General features: G+C 44.9%; 1 protein-coding gene and 1 non-coding gene across 2 annotated transcripts in view; both read right to left on the bottom strand.

Moving 5' to 3' along the window:
- MMP24 (matrix metallopeptidase 24) overlaps nt 1-23,158 on the bottom strand; it is a 55,822-nt gene extending 32,664 nt beyond the window's left edge. The window contains exons 1-2 of the mRNA XM_027623882.2: nt 23,153-23,158; nt 9,616-10,185 (exon numbers count right to left, since the gene is read on the bottom strand). Coding sequence (XP_027479683.1) covers nt 9,616-10,185; nt 23,153-23,158 — 576 coding nt within the window. The remainder of the gene's footprint in view (nt 1-9,615; nt 10,186-23,152) is intronic.
- Nucleotides 18,532-18,677, bottom strand: LOC113938861. The gene has a single exon (XR_003525046.1). It is a non-coding gene; the product is annotated as a U4 spliceosomal RNA (small nuclear RNA).
- Nucleotides 23,159-26,756: the final 3,598 nt, after the last annotated feature.

Below are 26,756 nucleotides of genomic sequence, written 5' to 3'. Positions count from 1 at the left end.
CATCGCAGGGTTCAGGAGCATGTTAAAAGTGCATATTCCCAACTTTGAACCTAGACCCCACTCAACTGGACTCTGTGAGGCTGGAAACTGGGAATCTGCATTTTTAAACCATGAGCACCTCAGGGGATTCAGTTGCCTGCTAAAGCGTAGAACCACGGCAGTAAGGACCCATGACTGTCGGGAGTGACGACCTTGTGCAATGAAGGAATGGGCATGCTGTGTGCACTCTCACCTCTAATGTACTAAGGTGGGAAGTATGTCACCCACTTAAAAAAGCCTTCTATTAAAATCAGCTCAATAACCAGCCCTGCTCTCTGTGCCTCGGCGCTGCCTTCATCTCTGGGTCTTTCACCTCCCATCTCCTGGGCTAATCCTAACTTCAGGGTTCAGCAGCACCCCAACATCGAGATTCTATTGTGTTATTGTATATTGGCATCAATAGTGATCTAACATCACCATTCCCCAACCATTGCTATGTTAGCTCAGTCCTCACCTCTGGGTTTTTGCCTCGGTTTCCCTGTCTGGCACTTAGGTCCCAAACTGAGATTGCTATGACCCTAATCTGTTTCTCAAGGTCTCAGATTCCCTACCTGGTTCCCGGTCTTCTCCAGAGAGTGAGACCCTAGTCCCTGTACACCTGGGAGCTGGGTAGGGTCCTATCTGAAAAGACAGGTCACTTGGGACTAAGATATCACTACATGCCAAATATTACCTAACTTTGCTCTTTCCAGCTGAGTGTCCTTGGGCAAATGACCTCACTTATTTAAGGTTCATTTTCTTCATTTGTTAAACAGAGGATGATAAAGGAAGGCTTGTGAGGAGGGTCCAGTGAGATGATGCAATGTGGTAGGTGAAATAATGGCCCTCCAAAGATGACCACATCCTAATCCCTGGCCCCCTTGACTATGTGAACTCATGTGGCAAAGGAGCCTTTATAGAGGTGAAGAAGGTAAGGATCTTCAGGTGGGGAGATTATCCCAGATCATCCAAGTGGACTCAATGTAATCACAGGTTCCTTGTGAGAGGGAGGCAAAGAGGGTCAGGGTCAGAGAAAGAGGGGTGACGACAGAAGCAAGCGTCAGAGTAACGCCATGCTAGAAGGGGCCGCACACCAAGGAACGTGGGCGGCCTCTAGAAGCTGGAAAAGGCCAGGTACGAGCCTCCAGAAGGAAGCCAGCCCTACAGAGACCTTGCTTTTAGTCCTGGTAAGTCTTGTTTCAGACTTCTGACCTCCAGAAGATGAGAAATCTGTGTTAGAAGGCGCTAAGTTTGTGGTCATCTGTTTCAGCCGCAATAGGAAACTAACATGCATTCGAGCAGTTAGCAGATTCTGACAGAAAGTAAGCATCCTCACGGTGTTGTTGTCTGTGTTCTTGCTCCCACGCTCTCTGGCAAGAGAGGGACCACCATCTTTGGTGGCCCAAATCACGATGTGGTGATGCCTCAGAGATCAGCCCTACCATCGTGTCAGTCCCCCAGCTCCTGTCTCACCAGAGCCCTGCCGCCTTCTCCACCCATGTCACTGAGGTCCCAGCCTTGCCCCTGAGCCCACCTCCATTATAACTGATTTTTTAAAAATTTCACACTCGAAGCCTTAACTGTTCAGGTATCTAGAAAATGCACTGGTCAACATACCTTGAAACCATCTGCTTTAATACACTTGTCTTGCAGAAGAGCAAGATAAAACATGAAGGGAGAAATGACTTATCCAAAATCACAGGAGCAAGTTGAGAGAGGAAATGGAGCTAGCGTCCCTGCCTCCTGGGGAGGGTTCTCTCTGTCACGCTGGCTCTGGTTTGCCTCCAAGCACTGTCTTTTTTTTTTTTTTCTTTTTCACTTACTGCCAGTCTAAAAAGGGCCCTCAAGATCGCCCACAATGCCCAGCTTAGCTTCTTGACAAACACCTTAATGGCGCAGCGTTGCCTCTTGGCTGCCACCAGCTCTTGAGTGGGTGGTGAGTGCACTAGCGGGAACTCCCTGGCGCTCTGCTCCATGTCCTTGGCCCATTCCCAGGAGGCCACCACAAGCCAGACAATCACCGTCCCCGAGGAGATGGCACATTTGGGGTTTTCTGTCAGCACTGGGATGTCCAAGTTTTCCAGTTCTGGGGAGGCTTCCTCCCAAGGCCAGGAGAGGGGCCTTGCTCTTATTCACTATCTGAGGAGGGAGGAGGCTTCATCTTCCTCACCCTTTCCAGGGCCTTCCTGCCTATCTGCCACAGTTTTCTGTCCCCTGGGGTTTGACGTACTGATAAGTTAAGAAAAGGGAAGAAAGAAGGCAAGACCATGGTCAGGCCTCAGTTTTTCAACTATAACAGGCAGATGGCTGTTAACCCCTAAGTAATTATAGAAAATATAAAATATATAATAATTGTAGCTTGATTGGGTTGAGTGTGGAGCCCATCTTCTGGTTCCTCGCTGCCAGTTTTAAATCCAGGCTCCTTAGCCTGGCACTCAACAAGCTTCAGAGTCTGACCCAATGCACCTTTCTAGCCTTATTTTCTGTCATGCACGCCCTACCCTTTTACTGCCCACCCCCAGGACTCCTCCTGGAGCTACTGACTACCTCCTTGTGTTGACTGCACACACCCCACAGTTTCCTTCCTCTGTGCCTCTTTCCTTCCCTCTCCGTAGAATGCCTTTCCCACATGGCCTCTCCAAGATGAACTATTAAATATCCTTCCCAATGCAACCTGAATGCCACTTCATCTGGGAGGGCTATCCAGGGGTGAGTGGACTTCCTCTGGGCTCCCAACGGCATTCTACGCCCCCCTTACTCACAGCGCCTTTCACATTACATTATACATAGTGTTTCACATGCTTGTGACCCCACTGAATGCTGCAGCTTACAGCCTGGTGAGGGGGACAGACACAGAAAGACTCAATGTTTCATTGAGTGGGATGAAGGAGAAGGCGATGTGAATGTGTTTGACGGGAGATCCAGGCTGTGATGTCAGGGATGGCCTCCCTGAGGATGCGGCACCTCAGTGGAGACGTGTGTTTGAGCAGACGAGGAGCAGCTGAAGGTGGAAGAATGAGCAGCCCAGGAGAAAGCATATCTTACTGAATTCCTGAGATGGGAAGGAGCCTGCACATTAGAAAAAGAGACAGAAGGCCAGGCTGGCCGGACCTGAGTAAGAAGGTGGTTTATGTAGACAGAAGCTGGGAAGCACTCAGTCACGCACACCCTTGGAGGCCTTATGGGGCAGCCTGGTGAGTGCCGGATATAAGGGGGTTCGTAATACTGTGAACTTTCATGTGTGTTTGAGATTTTCCATAGTAAGAATCAAAAGGAAGAAGTGGTAGTAGAGTAGTAATAGTAGTTAGTCTTTATCCTCAAAGCTACTTTAGGCAAGGTGAGTGTGGGAGTAGCATGATCAGATTTTTTAAAAAAATTTTTTATTATTAAATATTTCCAGCACTCAGAGAGGCATAAAAATAATAAAACAAACCTTGGATAAGCGCCGACCAGCTTTGTTAAATCTTAGCTTTGGCCATATTTGCTTCAGCTCTAACTGACCCCTGTGTGGGTTTATTTTTTAAAAGATCACTCTGGCTGCCATTTGGGGAAGGATTAGAAGCAGGCAAGAGAGGCTGAGCAGGTGGGAAATTTCTGAATCCAGATGAGATAGAATAGAAGTTCAGACTACAAGGGAGGTAGTGGAGGCGGAGAGAAGTAGATGCACGGAAGATCTAGTCAGGAGGAAGAATGGCTGGGGCTTGATCATTGATTGCAGTTGAGGTGAGGAAGAGGTGGTGGATGACCCCCGTCTCTCTGGCCCAGAGCTTTTGGGGCACAGAGAAAAGTGTGTCCATGAATGTATGTGTGGTATAGAATTGAAATTTAAAATTATTATGGCCGACAAAAGTTGTTAATAACAATGCCTGTTTTTCTCTACCTACTTTGTAATAACAGCCCATATGATCTTTGAGAAAATGTTGCCTTTTATATATATGGCTTTGCCGTTCTCCTATATGTCATTAAAGCCTAGTTCAAAGTTGCCTTTTAAAACAAATGCATGGAATAATGATGAAGGAAAACTAGTGAAGGACGTGAATGGAATCAATTGTGAGGTCTAGAGAAACCAAAAGCTTTGTTCCAAAATCTCTTAGCTGGGGAGGGCTGGAGCTGGGATTCACAACTTCTATCCACAGACTATTCCCTAAAACAGGTACCCAGATCTAAGTTATGCTAGGATAAAGCTCAAGGCATCTGGGCAGGACCCAGCACCCAGCTGGCTCAGGAACAGGTCCCACTCCCTCCACCTCTCAACCTGGCTCGGAGCAGGTCACTTCTCTGCTCAGAAACCTTTAATGACTTCCCTCAGCCTTTGGACAAGAGCCAGTTTCACAATCTGCTCTCAGCCTCCCTGTCCAGCCTCTTCTCATACACTCTTACTGGAAATAGCCAGTTAACGTGATGCCTTAGGCACACCAAGTTATCTGCTGTTTCCTAATATGCCATGCACTTTTGTGGAGCCCTGGTTCCTGGCTTTCCTTCTGTCTGGTCTGTCCCCTCACTGTTGTCTGTCCCTCTCTTCCCTCAATGGTTCACCTTTAATACCAACCTTCTCCCTGAAACATTCTCTGAGAGCCTCATCTCCCCACCCCGCTGGCCCATGCTGTGTTCTCCAGCCCTCATTTATACCTCTAGCATGCATTCATCTGTTCTTCAAAAAAAGGACTGACTTTTGTGTACGAAGCATGATCGAGAGAAGCTGGTGGGGGCGCAGAAAATAAAATCAGTTTAAAAATATTTAGAATGTGCCAATCACTGTTCTAGATACTGAGGAGACATTGGCTGCCGTCTGTTAAGAATGGGTTCCTCTCATTTTGAGTTCAAACTATACCATATGATAAGGCTAGGCATGTCCCAAGATCAGTCTCTTTAGTACAATTATAATTTACTTTTCCTTGCTCTGAAACTACCTCTTTCAAAGACTGGAGTGGGACAACTCTGAAGGTGGAAAAGATTGGCTAAAAGGCTATTGCAGTAATCTAGAACAAGCACGCAGACCAAGGACAGAAAATCCAGCTTCTAGTCCTAGCCTTACTGTTTATTAGCTACATGTGGGTCCCTGGACAAGATGTGGACAGGTCACATCCTTTCTCGGAGTCTCTGTTTGCTCAACTATAAAATGGGGACAATATTTTCCCTATCTCACTCATGCTGTTGTTGTTGCCAGGATCAAGTGGGGCCACACACATGACAGCATCTGGAAAGTGCAAAGCACCTTTCAGATATGAGGCTGTTAAAGTCATAGGAAAAAACACAGTAATAATAAGAGAAATGGGGCGCCTGGGTGGCTCTGTCGGTTGGGCATCTGCCTTTGGCTTGGGTCGTGATCCCGGAGTTCTGGGATCAAGTCCCACATTGGGCTCTCTGCTCAGCGGGGAGTCTGCTTCTCCCTCTCCCTCTCTCTCAAATAAATAAATAAAATCTTTTAAAAAAAATAAGAGAAGTGAATTAAAATGCAGCAGACTAGATTCAGATTAGGTAAAAGGGACAACTTCCTAACAGTGAGAACTTTTTTTTTTTCCAGACAAGAATGAAGCTATACTGGGAGGCCATGATCATATTGAAAGAAATTTTTGGTTTGGGAATTTGTTTGTGCTTCTTAATAAGCGCCCCACTGCTAGACTCATCAGGGCTCTAACTTTTCTTAACTATAGGTGCAAACCAAAGAATGCTCTCCATCCACCCAGAGCAGATCCCTCAAAACTGGTCTAGAGGGCAGGAGTTCATTATGCCTTCTATCCGTCCAGGTGTCACACTCCCTTACTTGTGTCACCCATGCTGATCAGCTTGTCTCTTTCTGTCTGTACTGACCTTCCTCAGAATCAAACTGGAAAGCAGCAGGGCCAAAACACTATTTGTGGGACATCCTAGTCAGCTAATAATAAGAGAAAGGGATGCTTTAAATAAACCAAACACAGGAAGCCGATTAGGGAATTGGTGGGACCCCCTGATGTGCAAAATACAAAAGAAAGACTCAAGAATGCAAAGGAGAAAACAGACTGAATGAGGTGGGTTGTGGGGTTTTTGTTTTGTTTTGTTTTTTCATTTTGCTTTTGGTAATGATAAATCAGAGATATAAAATCAAAAGCCAAAGATAGTGAAAATGCTTTCAACTAAGAAGTCAGGAGACGAGGGGAAAGTTTCGAGTTCTGAATCACCTGCTATCAGATTTAGAGTCCTTGGGCAACTCACTTCAATTCAAGAAATGTCTATTAAGTACTACTATATGCTTATTTGGTGATCTCTAAGATCATGGCCACCTCTCGGTGCCTCTGTATTGTATGTCACTACCACCAGATGACAACCTACTGAGCAGGTTTTTAAGGGTGAGATTGTGGGACCACTGCCAAAAGGAATAACCTCTATTTCCAATGAAGGAAGGACAGGTGGGCAATGAGTCCTATCCCTAAGAAGCATTTTAGAAGGGACCTTAAGACCCACCTGTTCATAAGCATCTATTTCAGATCCAGGTAACTTTTTGGCACAAGGGACAAAGAGAAGAATCACCGAATGCTTATTGAGTAACTAACAATGAGCTTTGGGGATTGTGTTAGATCTAAAAACAGAAGAAATTTTTAGGCCCTGCCTAAGAACTGCCCAAATGATGTTTACGTATTTAAAAAAAAAAAAAAAAAAAAAAAGGCAAACGGGCTGGGGCTGCTTCAAAGTGTTGCCCTGAAAAGAGAGGAATAAATAACTAGAGAAGTCAGGGAGTTTCTTGAAGAAGTGAGGCTTGGGCTGAAACTAAGGAAAGGTCACAGATGGATGAGTGGAGGTAGAGATGCAAACGGCATGTGATGTGCAGAGAAACGCGGGTAGTTTGTCTTAGGATAAAGGAGACACAAGCTTGTCTGGAGTGAGAATGTGTACTGATGAGCAGTGGGAAAGTCAGCCTTCTAGAGAGGAGGTAGTGTGGATTCAAACTCCAGAGGACTTTAAAAACAGAAAGAGGAGTAAGTCATTATCTGCTAGCTGAAAAGCAATCATATTTCTGTAAGGTTTCCATCATGTGAGCTGTTAGTGTTCAATGAAGGGATAATTAGGTGCAAATTGTTGAGAGAAGCAGTGGATATAATTCTGCTCTCTTTTAGAAACTTTTGAACAATATAAAAATGGAGTCATCATGGAATTAAGGGTGGTGTTTTTTTATCAGGTCACTTGGAGATAGGAAACAATAGAAATAAAGGTTCACTTCTCGGAATGAAAGGAAATTAAGAGTTCAGGGGGCCCCAGGAGACCATGCTGGGACTTGTCTGATTTAAATTTTTTATAAGTGATCCAGAAGTAGAGCAAAGTGAAAATTTCAAGAACTGCAGATCATCTTAAACCTTTTTGGGTAGGGAAATGCTCTGCCAAAGGAGACAGAGCTGAAGGAAGGTACTGAGTGGGTTGTAAAATGGCAGATAAACGTCAATGTGAGGAAACGTAAGGTAATGCACTCTGATAAAAATAATCCACGTAGAGGGTGTTGGGGTCCAGGCTATCAGTTTTGACACAGGAAAGGGATCGGACAACTACTGCAGATTGTTTCCTAAAGGCAGTGTCCTAATGTGTGGGTCAGGAAGGCTGACAAAGGGATGGGCAGGAGCGGGAATGGAGCTGAAAACCAAAGAAGGAATCATCCTTCCTTTGTGCCAGACTACAGAGTCCCACATCTGGGACAGTGGTCAGGTTTACATCTATTGAAAACTAGGGCCCAAGGATATCTAAAAAAAGGCAACTACAATGACCCAGAGGATGAATGTGGCTGTTCTATGGGTGGCTGGTCATAAGGGGGAAGCTCAAGCATGAAAAGACAAAAGCTAAGAGAGATGGAATAATCAAAGCCTATGAAGGTGGTGAGGGTAAGGTGTGGGTACGCGTAACCTTTCCTCTACATCCTGACATATTTAAGCAAATATCCTCCTCTTAATGCTTGAAATATCACAGGAATAAAAGGGTTTCAGAGTTGAGATCATCTAGTTCTATCCCTTTATATTAGAGATGGTAGAATTCAAGCTTAGAGAGGGCAAGGAAATGGTCCAAGGTCAAGAAGCCACCAGATCCCACACCTGGGTCTTCCTACCTCACCCTTTGCACTCAGGAAGACTAAGGGACTCCAACTTTTTATAGGGTGTAAACTTATGAAATGCATTACTTTGAGATGTAATAAAGCTGAAAACACAAACAGGCAAGGGAAAGTTTCCACTAAAAGTCAACCAGCAATGATAAGATCTTTGAAAGACAACTACCAACTGGGGCAAAAGAGACTTTTTACACACCCTAATTTTTTGGGATCGTGTACCCCTTTGACAGTCTGAAGAAATCTAGGGATTCTCTCCTAGAAAAATACATTTGCATGCACAAACACAATCTTGCACAAAATTTCAGGCCCCCTGAGTCCCATGCCCAATTAAGAATCCCTGTTCCGGCACATTTTTCTGAACAGACTGCCTGCTTCAACAAATGCATTCAATCTCACAGGATAACTGAGGCAATCACTCTAATTTTCCTCTGCAAAGAACTAATGTTCTAACTTATTACTTATCATGTATTAGAATTGCAGACCTCTAGGTTGGAAGAGACCAGAAAAATTACCTAGTCCAACTGCCCCCCACAATCCCTCCTCTGTGATATAGAATAGTGTCATGGTTAAATAAATACATGGTGACTAGAGTCAGCCTGCCTAGGCTAGAATTCCAACCCCATCACTCCACAGCTGTGTGACCTTGGGCAAGTTACTGAAGCTCTCTGAGTTTGTATCCTCATCTGTAAAGGGGGATAATAATGACAACTATCTCAGAGTAGTCATGAGGATGAAATGAGATTATTAATATAAATCATGGCACCAGGCCTGGCTCATAGTGAGTGCTCAGTAAATGCTAGTTGGCATTATTGTTATTATTATGCATGCATCCATGCAGGTATTATGCATGTATCCATGCAAGCCTTCCCCCCACCCAGAGCTTTTGCTTGCACATGTCAGTGATGAGCAGCTCACCGCTTCCTAAGCTGGTTGAGCAGCTCTGATTGTTACAAACTTCTTCTAATATTGAGCTGAAATTTGTCTCCTTGCAACCCCTACCCCCACCTCTGTTGACCCTAATTCTGCCCTGTGGGGCCACTCAGAGCAAGTCTATCCTTCCTCCACGTGACAGCCCTTCAGATACGAAGACAGTGATCGAGTCCTTCCCCCGCCCTCCCGTCCCCCACCCCCCATCCTCTCTTCTCCAGCTTGAACATCCTTGGTTTCTTCTCCCAGCCCACAACATACTGGCTGCGCTTACTATTTACTCCGAGGCGTTGTACGGTTTCCCTCACACATAGTCATGCAGGCCACACACCCCACCGCCACCACAACAATCCCGACCCTCCTGCTCCGCCCCCGCCCGTTGCCCCTGTCCGCGGTGCTGAAGCAGCTCCCGGCCCCGCGGCCCTTCCCGGCCCCCGCCCTGGGCAACCCCTGGCCGGGCCCCCAGGCGCCGACCCCCGCGCGCCACCCCCGCGCCCCCAGCGGCAGCCGCGGCCCAGCCCGACCCAGGCCCGGCCCCGGCGCCGCCCCCCACGCCCTGCCCGGAGGCCCCGAGCCGGCGCCCCAGCCCCGCGCGCCAGCCCCACCTGCCCGGCGAAGGGCGCCTTCGCCTCGGCCGCCCGCGCCGCCGCCGCCGCCGCCGCCGCCGCCCGCGCGGCTCCCGGGAGGCAGCAGAGCGCGGGCAGCAGCAGCAGCAGCCGCCCGGGGACCCGCCAGCGGCTCCAGCGCGGGGCCCGGCCCGGCGGCGGCGGCCCCGGCGCGGCGCGGCCGCCCCGGTTCCTCGGCATCCCCGCGGCGGGGCCCGGCCGCCCGGCTGCGATGGCGGCGGCGGCGGCTCCGGCCGGGTCCTCCCGCTGCAGCCGCTGCGGAGCCGCCGAGTCACGGCGCCGCGGACACGCGCCCGGCCCGCCTGTCTTCGCCGCCGCCGCGGCCTCGGCCGCCAGCGCGCCCCCGCCTCCGCGCGCCCCGCCCCAGCGGGGGGCGGCCAGGGGCACCGGGGCAGCACCCGGGCCGGACTGCGGGGGCGTCGGCTCCGGGCCAGCCCTGGGGCACTGGCCGGGGAGCCGTGCCGGGGAGGGGTTCTCAGCGGCCCGAAGCACAGCTCCGGAGGGAGGGTCCGAAGGGGTGGCCCTGGAGGCGGGGGTCTGGGGGCAGCCCTGAAGGAGGGGGGAGACGCTAAACTGAATAGTCGCAGAGGTAGAACCACGCGATGGTTCCGGGGGAAGTATACTGGGTTGGGGGTCCGAAGCCAAAAGACTAGCCCAGAGGGACGGAGTCTGAGGGGGTGGCACTGGAGGAGGGGGGTCTGGGAGACAGCACTGGGGGAGGGGACTGAGGAGAAGCTCTGGAGTAACGGCGGCGGGGCGGGGGGGTGGTGGCCCTGGAGGAGAGGGTCTGAGAGGGTGGCCTTGGAGAAAGGAGGGCAGGGAGGGTGGGAAAGGGAGGAATAGATTTGAGGAGTGTTTTGGGGGAGCAGCCCAGAGAGACATTAGGTGAAATTAAGGTGAAGCCCATTCTCTGGCCGCCCCGCTTAGTTGGAGAGAGATCAACCAGTTGGGAAGATCATCTTTCATCCAAAACAACCCATATGTATTGAACACTTTCTATATATATGTGGGGCTCTGGGCTACTTGGGACTTAAGAAAAAAGAAAAAGGAGGCTGATTCCCTGAAGTGTAGAGGTTTACAGCTTGGTGCACAAACGTGAAACACAGGGCAGCAAACGCCAAGTGTCAAAAAGGATACAGGCAGGTGCTCCAGGGGTCAGGACAGCCTTGATGGGGGACAGGTGAAGTGAGGACAGGTGTTATGGAGGGGGTGGGGGTCTCTAGCTAGGCCTTGAGGAAAGGCTGGATTTAAATAAGGGAAGGGGGGTGGAGGAGGGCATGTCAGGTAGGAAGATGGGGTGTACAGGATGTGGTTGGCGCGGTAGATCCATTCTCTAGAGCATAGGGATCCTACAGGAAAGTGCTGTGGGAGTGAAGGAAGCAGAAGACTGTGAGTTCCAGGATATTAATGAATTTGGGAGGGGAAATGGGGGTGGTGGCGTTTGAAGGCTCTTTTAAGCAGGATGGCATGTGGAAAATGGTGTTTTGTGGTTACCTGGTAATTTGGAGGTGTGGAAAGGGAACAAGCTTAGGAATCAGACCTATGTTCATATATTGGCTCTGTTCCATTTTTACAAAATGATGTTGGTATTAATGCATAAGGTTGCTCTAAAGATGATGTGCTTGGCACTTAATAAATGTTCCATATTGGTTCTCCTTCCAGTGTACGGAATAGTGACCAGAGGAAGCAGAGAAATTAGTTGGAGATGATTACAATAGTCTAGGTATAAAGAAATAATGATGACAATAATAGTGAACACTTATTAAATGCCTAGTTTGTATCAAACACTGGGCTAAGCCCTTTACTGTGTTATATCTCATTTAATCCTCATAAATAAACCCTGTGAAACAGATACTATTATTACTCCCAGTTTAGAATAAGGAAGCGAAGGCTCTGAGTAAGTTTGCCAAATATGCATGATTCATAAGTGGCAGAGTGGTAAGCAACCTGACCTCAGAACACATTTTTTTTCTAGGATAGGGTTGGGGCAAGAGATTTAAGAGACGTTGGGCCAAAAAGAAGGAAAGGAGTTTAGAGTGATGACAAGTCCAGGAAGATGGATTGTAGTGTCTTCACAGAGATGGGGGTGTCATAAGGACAAAGATGACAAAGAGTTTTAGGCTTGCTGAGGCCGCGGTGACCGTAAGATCACTGAGGTGGATATAGGAATGAGTTCAGTAGAGGTGGAGAATGGACATTTTAGAAACCTCGAGGTCATTGTGATAGTTGAAACTGAAAGATTGGAGTGGAAAAAGCAAAACTTCAGGCCCTGTGTTGAGACATACATATTCAATCTAAAGAGTGCTCAAAAGACTGAGCAATCAGGGTCATAAGGTATATAGGAAAGGGGAGGAACATTTCAAGGAGATGAAGAGGGCTTGGCAGTATCAAGGAGATGACAGAGATTGAAGACTGAATACACACCATTGAATTTCCTGCTCACAGTCTAGCAGGGAGATAGGGGCATAGCTAGTCACATGGTTTCATGCTAAATTATGACAGAGATGGAAGGGAAGTGTTATGGAAACATTGAGGAAAGAGCAACAAATTACCCAATGTTGGAAGCTTTGGGAGAGGGTGCATTCCAGCAGGAAATAGTACATTCAAACCAGGTATCAAGGATGGTGGACAAGGGTGGCAGTAGGTAATTAATGATAAAGAAGAAAGAGATTGGTATAAGCAAATGGATGCTTATAGAATATAACCCTAAGGTAGGTCCCTAGTATCGAAGGTCTAGAGACCATTGTGAAGCCAGGCCAAGAGGAGGTTTGGAGGCTTCAGAGTAACACTGTAAGATGAACTCACCAGGGCACAGACTTCTCTTTTCCCTTTTTTCATGGAAAAGGCACGGAACTTAGAGTCAGATACCTGGATCCAATATTGGCTGTCACTAATTTGTAGTGCACCTTTGGGCAAGTCATTTAATCTCTTTGAGCCTCAGTTTCCTCATTTGTAAAGTAAAACTAATGACCCTGCCCTCTCCGCTTCATTAGATGGGCCACACGAATGGTTGAGATTCACTTCATAAACTATATAGTCAACTGAGCAGATGTTAGGAGGAACTTGGGTATTGATAATCTCATCAGGACACATTATGCCAATACCAGAGCTTGCTGCAGGGCAACTGGATCCCTTCTCCCTTCACCTCCTCTTTTATTTCTTTATTCAACAAGTATTTATTAAGTATCTTTTGGGTGCTAGCTGGGCTGGGATATAAAGATTAGGTTACAGGTGCCTCCTTTAGAAAGATAATCAACTGAGGAGATAGACACATATAGATATAGAAGGAGGAGAGCATAATCTGTGCTATAAAAGAAAGGTTTTTTTAAAAAAGATTTTATTTATTTTTTGACAGAGAGAGTGACAGCGAGAGAGGGAACACAAGCAGGGGGAGCAGGAGAGGGAGAAGCAGGCTTCCTGCTGAGCAAGGAGCCTGATGCGGGGCTCCATCCCAGGACCCCGGGTTAATGACCTGAGCTGAAGGCAGATGCTGAACGACTGAGCCACCCAGGTGCCCCTATAAAAGAAAAGTTTTATAAAAGTAGAGAGTAGGGAACAACTAATTGTCTAGAGGTGGCAGGAGGGGAGATGGGTCTTGAAGGACCAGCAGGAATTTGCTCTGTAGAGTGCAAAAAAGGAACTGTATATCCACAGGCACAGATAAATATGAATGCCACGCTAAGGAGTTTGGACTTCATGTTCTAAGCCAACAACTCTTGGAGTGTGGTTGAGACCCTTCCAGGGGGCCTGTGAGATCAAAACTGTTTTCCTAACAATACTAAGCTTTGTTTGTCCTTTTAACTCTCATTCCCTCATGAGTAGACGGTGTGGTTTTTCTGAGGCTTCACAATAGATTGCAGAAGTAGACATGAGAATACAACAATCTTCTATTGAGTCAGACGATAAACAGGTTGTCAAAAGTGTAAAGCAGGGGCGTCTGGGTGGCTCAGCCGGTTAAGTCTCCAACTTTTGATTTCAGCTCAGGTCATGATCTTGGGGTCCTGGGATCAAGCCCCACATGATGCTCAGCGCAGAGCCTGCTTGTCCCTCTCCCTCTGCTCCTTCTAGCACTTGTGCTCTCTCTTGCTAAAATAAGTAAATAAATAAATGAGGTAAAGCAATACCACTTTTCTCACTAATTTTTTTGAAATCATAACCATTTTTCACAAAAATGTTATTTATGTTAACTGATTTATTGTTATTTGAAACAAATTAATATGTAAATATTTTAAAATTTCTCAGCTTTGATTTCTAGTGGTAATGACCAACACAGATAACTCACATAAACACAAGCTCTTTGGAGTCCTCAATAATTTCTAAGAGTGTTGGGCGCCTGGGTGGCTCAGTTGGTTAAGCGACTGCCTTTGGCTCAGGTCATGATCCTGGAGTCCTGGGATCGAGTCCTGCATCGGGCTCCCTGCTCAGTGGGGGGTCTCCTTCTCCCTCTGACCCCCCCCTCATGTGCTCTCTCTCTCATTCTTGCTCTCTTAAATAAATAAATAAAATCTTGGAAAAAAATAATTTTTAAGAGTGTAAATGAGGTGTACCTGGGTGGCTCAGTCGTTAAGCATCTGCCTTCAACTCAGGTCATGATCCCAGGGTCCTGAGATCAAGCCCCACGTTGGGCTCCCTGCTCAGCAGGAAGCTTGCTTCTCCCTCTCCCACTCCCCCTGCTTGTGTTCCCTCTCTTGCTGTGTCTCTCTGTGTCAAATAAATAAGTAAAATCTTAAAAAAAAAGAGAGAGAGAGTATAAAGGAGATCCTGAGACTAAAAGTTTTGAGAACCCTGTTCTGAGCAGCTGGACCTCACCGAAGGGGTTTGAATGAAGGAGTGACATGATAACATTTCAACAAATTGTTCAACAAATATTTATTAAACACCTTGATGTGCCCAGCACAATTTGAGGTACTGGGATAGAGCAGAAAACAAATCAAATCAAACTCCCTGCTTTCACAGAATTTACATTATACTGGTATGACAGACAGCAAACAAAATAATTAATATATATAGTATATTAGATAGTGGTAGCTGTTGAGAAAAGCCGGGAACTAGGATATGAAAGCTGAAAGGTGTGTGTGTGCATGTGATTTTGGATAGGGTCACCAGGGAAGGTCTCAGTAAGAAAGTGAGTTTTCAGTACAGGCCTGAAGGAATAAGGGAGTGGACTCTGCAGGTATCTGGGAGAAGTGAATTCAGGCAGAGGGAAGAGCAAGGGGAAAAGTTCTGAAGCAAGAGCATGCCTGGCAGGTTTGAGGAACAACATGGAGGACCAGTGTGGCTGGAGTGGAAGAAGGGCCAGAGTATTAGGAGATGAAGGTTATGGAGGGGAGGTACATTTCTTGAGATAAAAAAGCCAATGGAAGATTTTGAGAATAGAAGAGACATCTTCTGACTTACCTTTAACAGAATCACTTTGGTTGCTGCACTCTGAGCAGGTTGAAAGGCCATAAGCAGAAAGGCTAACTAGGTGGTCATTGCAGTAATCCTGATGCAGGATGATGGTGGCTTGGACCAGGGTCCAAGTGGGGATGGGAGATGTAGTTGGATTCTCGATAGATTTTGAAAGTAGAGTTGACAGAATGTGGCACTGGATGGATATGAGGTATGAGGAAAAAAGAAGAGTCAAATGACACCAAACATTTGAGTAACTACAAGAGTGGAGTTGCTATTGTCTGACACAAACAAGGCTGTAGGAAGGACCAGTTTGAAGAGAACTATCAAGAGCTTGGTTTGGGACATATTAAGTGGGAGATGTCTATTAAACACCCAAGCGGGGGCGCCTGGGTGGCTCAGTCGTTGAGCGTCTGCCTTCGGCTCAGGTCATGATCCCAGGGTCCTGGGATCGAGTCCCAGGTCAGGCTCCCTGCTCCATGGGAAGCCTGCTTCTCCCTCTCCCACTCCCCCTGCTTGTGTTCCCTCTCTTGCTGTCTCTCTCTCTGTCAAATAAATAAATAAAATCTTTAAAACAAAACAAAACAAAACACCCAAGTGGATGTGGCAAGTAGGTGGTTTCATATGTGGGTCTGACTTCAAGAAAGAGGTCTAGACTGGAATATGAATTGGGGGGTTCTCAGAAAAAAAGATAGGATTTAAAAGCCAAAGGATCAGCAGCAATTACTCAGGAGATGAATGTTGGTGGAAAGGAAGTTTTGATGACTCCATCCCAGGTGCAAATCTATTATGTTGAGGTTGGGAAAATGAAAAGGAATAAAAAAGACACTGAGAAGGAAGAGGCAAAAGAAGAAAACCAGAATTGTGGGAAATCCTGGAGACTAAGTGAAGAAAGTGTTTTAAGGAAAAGAGAGTAATCGGGCGCCTGGGTGGCTCAGTTGGTTAAGTGAGTACCTTTGGCTCAGGTCATGATCCTGGAGTCCCGGGATCGAGTCCCTCATCGGGCTCCCTGCTCAGTGAGGAGCCTGCTTCTCCCTCTAACCCTCCCCCATCTCATGTACTCTCTCTCTCATTCTCGCTCTCTCAAATAAATAAAAAGAGAGTAATCAACTATACTAAATGCTGCTTACAGATTGTCATACGAAGATTAAGAAACAGTCATTGGATTGACCAAGGTGGAGCTATTGGTGATCTTGAGATGAGCAGTTTTGGTGGTTTGTAGGGGGTCAAACATCTGGTTGGAATAAGTCCAAGAGGGCATAGTAGAGGAATTGAAAATGTTGAGTACATACACCCTTTCCAAGGAATTTTGCTACAAAGGGAAGGAGAATGTGTGGCAGCTGGAGGAGGATGTTGAGTCAAAAGAGGGTTGTTTTTGTTTGTTTTCCTGATGGGAGGAATGTTTATAAGCTGACCTAGAAAGATCCAGTGGAGTGGGGAAAATTGCTGCTGCAGGAGAGAGTGGGAGAATGGCAGAAGCAATGTCCATGAGCATGCAAGTGTGCAAACAGAGAGGCTGACTGTGAGTTAGGAGAATTCATCCACAGGAAGAGGGAAGAAGAGGGCTTTTAGGAGTGTAAATTTAGTACCAGTGCGGACAAGAGATCAGAGGGGAACTTGCATTTATTTGTTGGTTACTTACTTTTTGTAAGTAACTCCTCCTATACAAGGGAGGTGAATTATAAGGCTGTTGCAAGTAAAGTTCCTGAAACCCCAAGACTCTGTGCCCTTTATGCTCCCATGGAACTTTGTCTGTTTCTAGATCCCGTTGCTGATATCAGAATGCCTTCTATGCAATGACAAAGATTCTTTGCTTGACCAAACTGTAGTCAGTCTTCTCAACCTTCTCCTAGGCCCATCCGTGTGCACTTGTAAAAATCTTGTAAAAATCTAGTCTTAGCGGGGCGCCTGGGTGGCTCAGTTGGTTGGGCGACTGCCTTCGGCTCAGGTCATGATCCTGGAGTCCCGGGATCGAGTCCCGCGTCGGGCTCCCTGCTCAGTGGGGAGTCTTCTTCTTCTTCTGACCCTGCCCCCTCTCGTGCACTCTTTCTTACTCTCTCTCTCCCTCAAATACATAAAATCTTCTTTAAAAAAATCTAGTCTTAGCAAGAACTTCGCTAACTCAATTTATCCAGAAACCCTCCCCCTTCAATATCTGATCACCTTGCTATCTGATTAGGTCCCTCATCCTCCACTGTCTCCCCAATGATGCCTGATCACCGTGGCCTGTCTTCAACAAGAATCCTGGTAGGTCTACTTAGCCAGAATCCCCCTGACCCCTGATGTTTCTTCTTAGTAATTTTCTATCACTTGACCCTCGCTCTGTTCCTTGACTAGAAATCCCTCCGCCTTTACTCATGCTGTATTCATAATTGAGCCTAATTTCTCTCCCCCACTGCAAAATTCCATTGCAGTAGACCCTATACCTATGGTGATCCTCCCCCTCCCATGAGTAAAGTCTTCCCTAAGTGTCATTGAATTTTTTTTCTTTAACATTGGGTAGGAAGAAACTAACCTGCTAACTCAACCATAGGGTAGAGATCCTTGCTTCTCATAAAGACAGGAAAGAGTTGAGCAGCCCTTGGTGCTGGAATGTCTTCGACCTGAAGCCAGACAGATTTACCCAAAAGATAAAGACAAAAAGAACATACAGTAATAGAAAAAAAGTGAAGTTCTCATTTGGGATCTGAAAGGAAATATAGACAGGAGGCTGGAGAGCACCATCCAGCTCAGGGGGTCTCCTTGACTTCTCTACTTCCTCTGAATTCCCTCTATGGCAGCTAACATATAAGGAGGGCTTATTACACACAGCACAATTTATCTACATTACATCACTTAATCCTCACAACTGTCCTATGACGTGGAGTCTAAGGAAAGGGTGAGAAGAAAAGTGATTTACCCAATGACACCCAGAAAACAGCCAAACCAGGGAAAAACACCAAATGTCTGACACAAAAGCTTATGTCCTTAACTCTTTGTACATTTGCTCATTCATTAATTACCTCTATTAGGTATAAACATTACTAAGCCATTCTGGAAAGTACTGGGGTGAGTAAGACAGTGTTCAGGTAAAAGAGTGAAGACTTGAGCACATATAAGATGTGACAAATAACCACAACACATTAGAATCTCCTATAGGATTTCACAAGGAGGCGAGGTCACTCTGGCTGGAAAAAATCACAGAGCTCAAGGAAAGCTCCACAAAGGAAGTAGCATTTGAGATGAGCCTATATAAGCAGATGATGTTTTTTACACTAAGTGTTTTACCTGCAATATACGTTGCTCATTACCATGCATAAGCAATGGAAGACTATGCGAACTTTTAACTGGCAGAGATGGGAAGGCAGAGGCACGGAGGAAAGAAAGGGTCCGATTGTTCAGGATGTACAGAAGCCCCAGTTCAATTCCCCGCTTCTGTCTCAACATCCAGCCTCAAATCCAGTGACTTAGGGGTATTTTCCCCTTGCGAATGTATTCAGAATCATGTATATTCAGTGAAACCCTATGAGGCCATTATAAAAAAATGAATTACTTAATGAACTGATAGGAAATGGTTTCCAAAATGTAATCTTAAATGAGAAGTTTTCAATTAGCAATAATCGTGCCTCAGATAAACCTCATTGGCTACGATACTCCCACTGCGCAAAGCTTGTAATCTTAAATGAAAAAAAAAAAAAAAAAGCCAGGTGAAGAATACAGGGTAGAGTATGCCACTATTTGTGTGATAATGGGGAACAAATGTGTGCGTGTGTGCCCTGGCCTGTTTACATGTAAAATATGGAAGGATCCCCAGGGCGCTGAGAACAGTAATTGCTTTCCTGGAGGGAAACTATATGGCGGGGGGACGGGATGACAGGGAGATTTGTCACTGTCTACATTTTTGTGTCCTTTGACTTTTTAACTATGTGGATGGATTATCTATTAGAAAAATAAACAAATATGAGTTGAACTTTTTAAAAAGTAACTGTAATAGTCTCTAAAGGCCATTCCCTGAAAAAAGGGCATATATTGTAATATGAAGGTAGAAGGAAAAGCGGTTCACTTAGGTGGGCAGTCGCAAAACTTTAGGCCTTAATTTGCATGGCAAAAATTTTATGTATCTATATATATAGTAAATAAACAATAGACTAGGTAATATATTTACTATTAATTTTCTTTTTTTTTTAAAGATTTTATTTATTTATTTGGCAGAGAGAGACAAAGCGAGAGAGGGAACACAAGCAGGGGGAGTGGGAGAGGGAAAAGCAGGCTTCCCGCGGAGCAGGGAGCCCGATGCGGGGCTCGATCCCAGGACCCTGGGACCAGGACCTGAGCCGAAGGCAGACGCCCAACGACTGAGCCACCCAGGTGCCACACTATTAATTTTCTTAACATAAGACATCTCTTAGAAAGCAATAAGAAAAGAACCTATAACCCAGTTCAAGAATGGCAAAATGTGTTTCCTCTTAAGAGAATATAAATGGAGTTATAATCTTTTTTTAAAAATGACCAACCTCATTTGTGATTAAAGAAAGGCAAATTAGAACAACGAGTTCTTGCTTTCTCACCAACAAGACTGCAAATATCAAAAAGTTGGATGTTACAGAGTGTTAATGAGGGTATAATAAAAGTACTGTTGGAAGGGGTATAAATTGGTATGCTTTCTTTGGAGCGCAAATTAGCAATGCCTGTCAGTCTTGGAAATGAGCATACCTTTGGCCCATCAATTCTAATTTTGAGAATTGATTCTAGAGAGATAATCCTTACATGCGTACAAGGACAAATGTACAAAATTATTCATTGCAGCAGTCTTTATGATTACAAAAGATCAAAATCAGCCTAAATATTTTCCAACTGTAGAAACAGCTGCATCTAAACAGAGGGACAATAGGTAGGTGTTGAAAAGAATAACGTGGGTCTGTAGTGCTGTTGTGACAAGATGATCTTAATTTAGCCCCTCATTATCTCTTGCCTGGACAACAGGAATAGCTTCTCAACAGGTCCCCCTGCTTTCATCTTGTCCCCTTGCAGGACCTGCTACATAATTGGCTGGGCCTGGTGCAAAATGAAAATGCAGGGCCCTTGGTTAAAAAAATATTAAGATTCCAAGAGAGTGACAGCAGAGCATTGGAACAAGGACGGGGGCCCTTCTAAGAGTGAGTCCCTGGGTGACCGCAGAGGTCGAGCACCCCTTCACCACGGGCTGTGAACGTGGTGTGCTGTTCTTTCTACCTGAACCACCTTGCCACCACCCTCTCTTTTTCTAACTGATGCACTACATGCCTGTCAAAAAATCACTCAAATGTCACCTGCTTTGGAACGTTTTCCTTGAATGCTCTTACCCAAGATGCTCTTTCTTTGGTGCTCCCCCAGCTCTGGCACCAAGCCTTATTCACTCTTCCCTCCAATGAATTACAACTATGTGTTTAAAAGTCTCTCTCCCGGAGCTTCTCCGGGGCTTGGCCTGTGGCTTATGATTTTTTTGGTAACCCTAGCACCTCACCCATTGCCTAGCACATGGGATTTGAGAGAATGAATGAGTTGGAGTGGATACGTTTGGGTGGGTGTGCTAAATAATGAGTCAGATTGCTTCCAGGTTACACCTCCCCCTCGTGTTGCTAAATCTGGCTGGACTCTAATCTCACTGAGGACAACAGGCCCTGATGGCTGGCTCTTGCTTCTGAGAGTCATGATATAGTTTAAAGATGGTCCCCTGGAGTGGTGGGAGATGCCTGAGCCTGAAGGCCCCTTGGAGGATTCCCCCCAAACCGCCCACACCTATCTCTGAATCTCCTTACACAAGTTCAGGCTTTTAAAATGGGGGTCTGTAAACAAACAAATAAAATAAAATAAAATAAAATAAAATCGGGGTCTGATTTCATCAGGGCCAGCCAGCTCCATCAGTCAGTTCTAGGTTCCAAGGACCTGACAGTAGCTTTAGGTTGTCCCTACTCCTTTGCAAATCTGGCTTCCAAATGGAGATATGCAATATCCCTATGAGACATGAAGATTTCTCAAGAGGTAATTGTGCACTGGTATTTTTAAGGGAATTAATTTCTATATCCTCAACTTCCATATGTACTCTACCTGAGAAAGTTCCTGGAAATGAGGCTCCAAACGGCTTTTCCTTTCTTTTTATTATTTATTTATTTATTTATTTATTTATTTATTTATTTATTTATTTATTTAAGAGAGAGAGAGAGAGAGAGAGAGAGAGAGAGAGCGTGAGCATGAGTTGGGGGAGGGGCGGAGGGAGAGGGAGAAGCAGACTCCTCGCTGAGTGGGGAGCCCGCCCTGGGGATTTTCCTTCTTAACTGTAGTTCTGCTAGTCTTCATAAGAAAGTATATCCCTGGCCCACCCTGAATCTTACTAGGGTATATTGCCCAAGGCAATAAAAAAAATCCTGGAGGTAACAAAGGGACTTTTAAAAATATCAGTTTCAGAGAAACATCTTTTAATTATAGAGTGACATCATTTATCAAAATTATTTTGGTGGTATGTGAAAAAAAGAGTATCAGGACCACTTGTCCAAGGCAACACACTGTGGTGGCCTCTGGAGGGTTTTCTAGGAAGTCCTCTCAGGCTCCAGGGCTCTGAAATTGGACCTCAATTCTACTGGGCCAGCCAGGTAAATAACTTCGACTTGATTTGTTCATAACTTCTACCACAGTTGACAGTCTCCCCCTTGAAACACACTCTCCCCTTGGCTTTGGCCTTATTACACTCTCCTGACCTTCCTCCCTTCCTCTCTGGTTCCTCATCCCAAGCTTTCTGGTGTAATTCCATGTCCTCCAACTGGACTTTTAAATCCAGGAGTTTCTCATGGCAGTGATAAGCTCTCTTACCTTTCTGTTCTTTTCTTACTAAGAGATTTCACCCATTACCACAATTTCAAATACCACTTGCTCATTCCACATCTATACCTGAATGTCTCACAGTGTTTCCAAACTGAAGAAGGCCAAAGCCAAGCTCATGTTGTTGTTCTTCTTCTTCTTTTAAGATTTTATTTATTTATTTGAGAGAGAGAGAGAGAGAGAGCACAAGCAGGGGGAGTGGCAGGCAGAGGAAGAGGGAGAAGCAGGCTCCCCACTAAGTAGGGAGCCTGACATGGGGCTCAATCCCAGGACCCTGAGATCATGACCTGAGCCAAAGGCAGATACTTAACTGACTGAGCCACCCAGGTGCCCCCCCAAGGTCATGCTCTTCCCATGCAAAATCCCATCCTCTAGGCTTCCCCAGCTTAGTAACAGTACTCCATTTGCCCACTTCATGCCAGAGGCCTGAGAGGCACCCACAATATCTCCAATGAATAAGCTACTCCTATGGATTACACATGCTAGATTTCCCTGATCCTCCAGACTAGGCTACACACCCCTTGTCTACACCCCCCACAGCACCTTGCATTGCATAGTGCTTATCCAAGTTGTAATTACATAATTATTTGTGTAATTCTATCTCTCCCTCTACATCATAAGCTCCATATGCACAAGGACCATGTCTGTCTTTTTTTCCCCTGGCACATGGTAAGATCTCAATAAATATTTGTTAAGTTAACAAATTAAAACTCTCAGATTGGGACAACCGTGTTGTTGAGTGTCCTTGCAATTTAGTACCTAATGCTGTGTGCACAGTAGAGGGCAGCAGAGTATAGATAATGGAGAGAGAGTCCAGGCCTCCATAGGAAATAAAAGTAACTGTATACATCACTTAACATTCCTGAGACTTTATTTCCTTCTCGGAAATCAGAGCTAATTCTCCTTTTCTTGGATCAAAAGAGAAACAGAAGGGAGTATTATTAGACGCAGTTATGATAAATATTTATTGAATAAATGGACGCAAAGGAAGAAGATCTTATTTACACTATAGAACACTTGTGAGCAGACACTTGACAGGTTCAGAAGGGAGAGAATGAAAGCTCAAGAAGACACTGGCTGAAGTTCAGAGCCAGCCGGAGGCAAAGCTGTGAAGTCAGCACAGTATGTTCTTGGCGGGGTCTCAGCTCTGCTCCCTGACCGCTGCCCGCCCCCCTGTGGCCAGCCCCGGCATCTAGTGTCCTGTGGCTGGGCTTGCTGCAGGCCTTTCTTTCCCTGTCCTTCTATCAGACCACCTCTGTCCTGTGTCCTGGCCCCTCAGAGGCCCGCTCACCGCCATCCACCATGACAGCTAGTTAACGCAGTCACTGGATCCCTGTTAAAGTGCCAATGGCAGGTAGTATGGTCTTTTACCTCTCCCAACAAAAGGAGGTGGACCTTCCTGACACAGAAAAACAATAACCTACTCAAAAAGAATAAATTGCTGATCATAAAGTTTCAGGTTCTATGGAAGGAGAGGAAATGAAAAATTAACAGGCATTATGGCAGTCCTAATCTTGGGCTCAAGAAAAATAATTATAGGGTACGTGGGTGGCTCAGTCGGTTCTGCATCTACCTTCAGCTCAGGTCATGATCCCAGGGTCCTGGGATCGAGTCCCGCATCGGGCTCCTTGCTCAGGGGGAAGCCTGCGTCTCCCTCTGCCTGCCGCTCCCCCTGCTTGTGCGCTCTCTCTCTCTGGCAAATAAATAAATAAAATCTTAAAAGAAAAATAATGATACAAATACAGAATCTGTTAGATGAGACTTGATAGTAATATGAGGAGAAAAACTTAAAAAATTCATATATATACATATACGTTTATATAACTCAATTGTAATTTACATTACTAAAATTTACTTTTTGGTGTAGAGTTCTGTGAGTTTTGACCAATGCAGTCATATAACCACCATAATTAAAATACAGAATAGTTCATCATTCCCTAAAAATGTCCATGTGGTACCCCTTTGGAGTCAAAACCTTCTCCCACCCTTAAGTCCTGCAACGCTGATGTGTTCTCTATCCCTATAGTCAAATTTATCAAGTATTCCTTTTATGAATTTCACTTTGATGTTGCATTTAAGAATTCTGTCTAACCTAAGGTGACAAGGATTTTTCTCCATTGCTTTCTTCTAAAAGTTTATAGGTTTACATTTAGGTCCATGATCCATTTCAACTGAATTTTTTTAAAATAGAAAATACAAGGTATAGGTCAAGGATCACATTTTTGCATATGAATGTCTAATTACTCCAGCATCATTTGCTGAAAAGACAGTCTTCCCCATTGCACTTTTGTAAAAAAATCAATTGGCCATATTTGTGCCAATCTATTTCTGGACTCTATTCTGTTCTATTGATCCAAGTGTGTCTATCCTTTTGCCAATACCACACTGTCTTTATTAGTGTATAACTGTAGTAAGTCTTGAAACCAGATAGTGTGAGTTCTCCAACATTGTTCTACTTTTCCAAAATTGTTTTAGCTTTCTAGTTCTCTTGCCTTTCCATATAAATTTTAGAATCAACTTATTGCTATCTATAAGAAAAAAAAACCCTGCTGGGATTTCGGTTGGGATTGTGTTGAATCTCTGTTTATTTCACTTTGGAGAGAATTGACATCCTAACAGAATTGAGCCTTCTAATCATGTTCTACTGCTCCATTTATTTAGTCTTCTTTGATTTCCTTCATTGGTATTTTATAGTTTTCAGCATAAAAATCGATCACATATTTTGTTATATTTATCCCTAAGTATTTCATTACTTTGGTGTAGTTATAAATTATATTGTTTATTTAATTTGGTTTTCCAATTGCTTGTTGCCAGCTTGTGTTTCTATATAGAAATACAATTGATTTTTATATTATGACTTTGAATCCTATGACTTTGCTAAATTTATTAATTAGTTGTAGGAATTTTTTTGTAGATTAAATAGAATTTTCTACCTAGACAATCATTTTTGATTACTAATAGAGACAAGTTTTATTTCTTCCTTTCCAATCCATATGTCTTCTTTATTCCCTGGTCTTGTTGCATTAGTTAGAATTTTCTGGATAATATTGAATAGGAGTGGCAAGAGTGAACATCCTTTTGTGTTCCCAACTTTAGGGAGAAAACATTCAGGCTTTCACCATTAAGTATGATGCTTTTTTGTAGAGGCCTTTTTTTTTTTTTAAGGTTAGAGAAGTTTCCTTCTGTTCCTAATTTGTTGAGAGATTTTATCATGAACAATGTTAAATTCTGTTAATGCATTTTCTTCATCAATTGAGATATCATGTGTTTTTTCTTTAACCTGTCAATACAATGAATTACATTCATTGATTTTCAAATTTTTCAATTTGGGACCAGCAAACTAGGGCAAAACCTTAGGCAAGTCAGGAGAACAAAGGAGAGGAATGTTACTTTATAGAGAAAAAGGAGGAAGTTGGGAGGGATTGCTTTGAAGGAAAGTCCCTTTGAGCAAAGTGAGAGTTCAGGGTGGTGATGGTTTCTCATTGGCTGAGTTGTGGCCGTTTCTCATTGGCCGCACTATTGTCAGGCCAAGAGAAAATCTTCCTCTTGCTGGAGCAGTAAAACAGGCTTCCTCCTGCTGGGAATGCAAGGTCTGTCTCTTCATGTTGGGGTCTGCAACTGACAGAGTTGGTAAGGGGGTGAGAGCTCCCCCTGCTGGCCTCCCGGCTCCATTTTATTTATTTATTTTTATTTTTGTTATTTTTAAAGATTCATTTATTTATTTTAGAGACAGCGAGTGAGCAGGGGTAGGAGCAGAAGGGGAGGGGAAAGAGAGAATCTTAAGCAGACCCTGCTGCGGGGCTCGATCTCATGATCGTGAAATCAGGGCCTGAGCCAAAACCAACAGCTTAACCAACTTAGTCACCCAGGCAACAACCCCCCCCACTCCATTTTGAAAGAGGTTTCCTTTATTCAGTTTCACAAGATTGACCAGGAAAGAGATTTCCTTCACTCAGTTTCACAAGATTGGCCAGGAAATGAGAATATTTGCCCTTCTTTCCTGATGAACTTGTTGGGTGTATCAGCAAAATTTTTAATGAGATAATAGAATAAAAGTGTTTCTGTAACTATAAAATTACATATAGAGGCACCTGGGTGGCTCAGTCCATAAGCATCTGCCTTGGCTCAAATCATGATCCCAGGGTGGTGGGACCAAGCCCCTCATCAGGCTCCCTGCTCAGCAAAGAGTCTGCTTCTCCCTCTCCCTCTGCCCCTCCCCCTTGCTCATGAGCTCTCTCTCTCTCTCTCTCTCTCAAATAAAATCTTAAAAAAAATAAAATTACATATAAAAGTGAAGGATTAGTAGTAGTATAAACTGAGATTGGATGAAATAGCTTCCTTTCTCAAAAATTTTCAGTACATTCTTTCATCCAGCCATTTGTTGTCTATCTTCTAAATCCCTGTGGCTGTTCTAGATATTAAGGACACAAAGATGAACAAGGGTAATATTTCCTAGAGGAGGAAATAGATAACCTATATAATTAGCCCGTAGAATTAAGTATAACTCCTTAGTATGCCATTCTTTTTTTTTTTTTAAGATTTTATTTATTTATGTGAGAGAAAGAGAGCACGAGAGGTAGGAGGGTCAGAGGGAGAAGCAGACTCCCTGCTGAGCAGGGAGCCCAATGTGGGACTCGATCCCAGGACTCCAGGATCATGACCTGAGCCGAAGGCAGTCGCTTAACCAACTGAGCCACCCAGGCACCCCTTAGCATGCCATTCTTAATCTGGTACCCAAGTGTCTCATTTTATCTCCCACATTTCCTTACATAAACTTAACTCAGAGCAGCCACATCAGACCATTTACCGTTCCCCAAACATACAGGGCACTTTCACCCCCGTTGCCTTTGTGCTGTTATATCAGTCCGGAATCCACACATTATTCACTTGTTGAA

This window comes from Zalophus californianus, chromosome 8 (assembly GCF_009762305.2).
Source record: "Zalophus californianus isolate mZalCal1 chromosome 8, mZalCal1.pri.v2, whole genome shotgun sequence".
NCBI classification, from domain to species: domain Eukaryota; kingdom Metazoa; phylum Chordata; class Mammalia; order Carnivora; family Otariidae; genus Zalophus; species Zalophus californianus.
The sequence above is the reverse complement of the archived record's forward strand: the minus strand, read 5'-3'. Positions and strand labels throughout refer to the sequence as shown.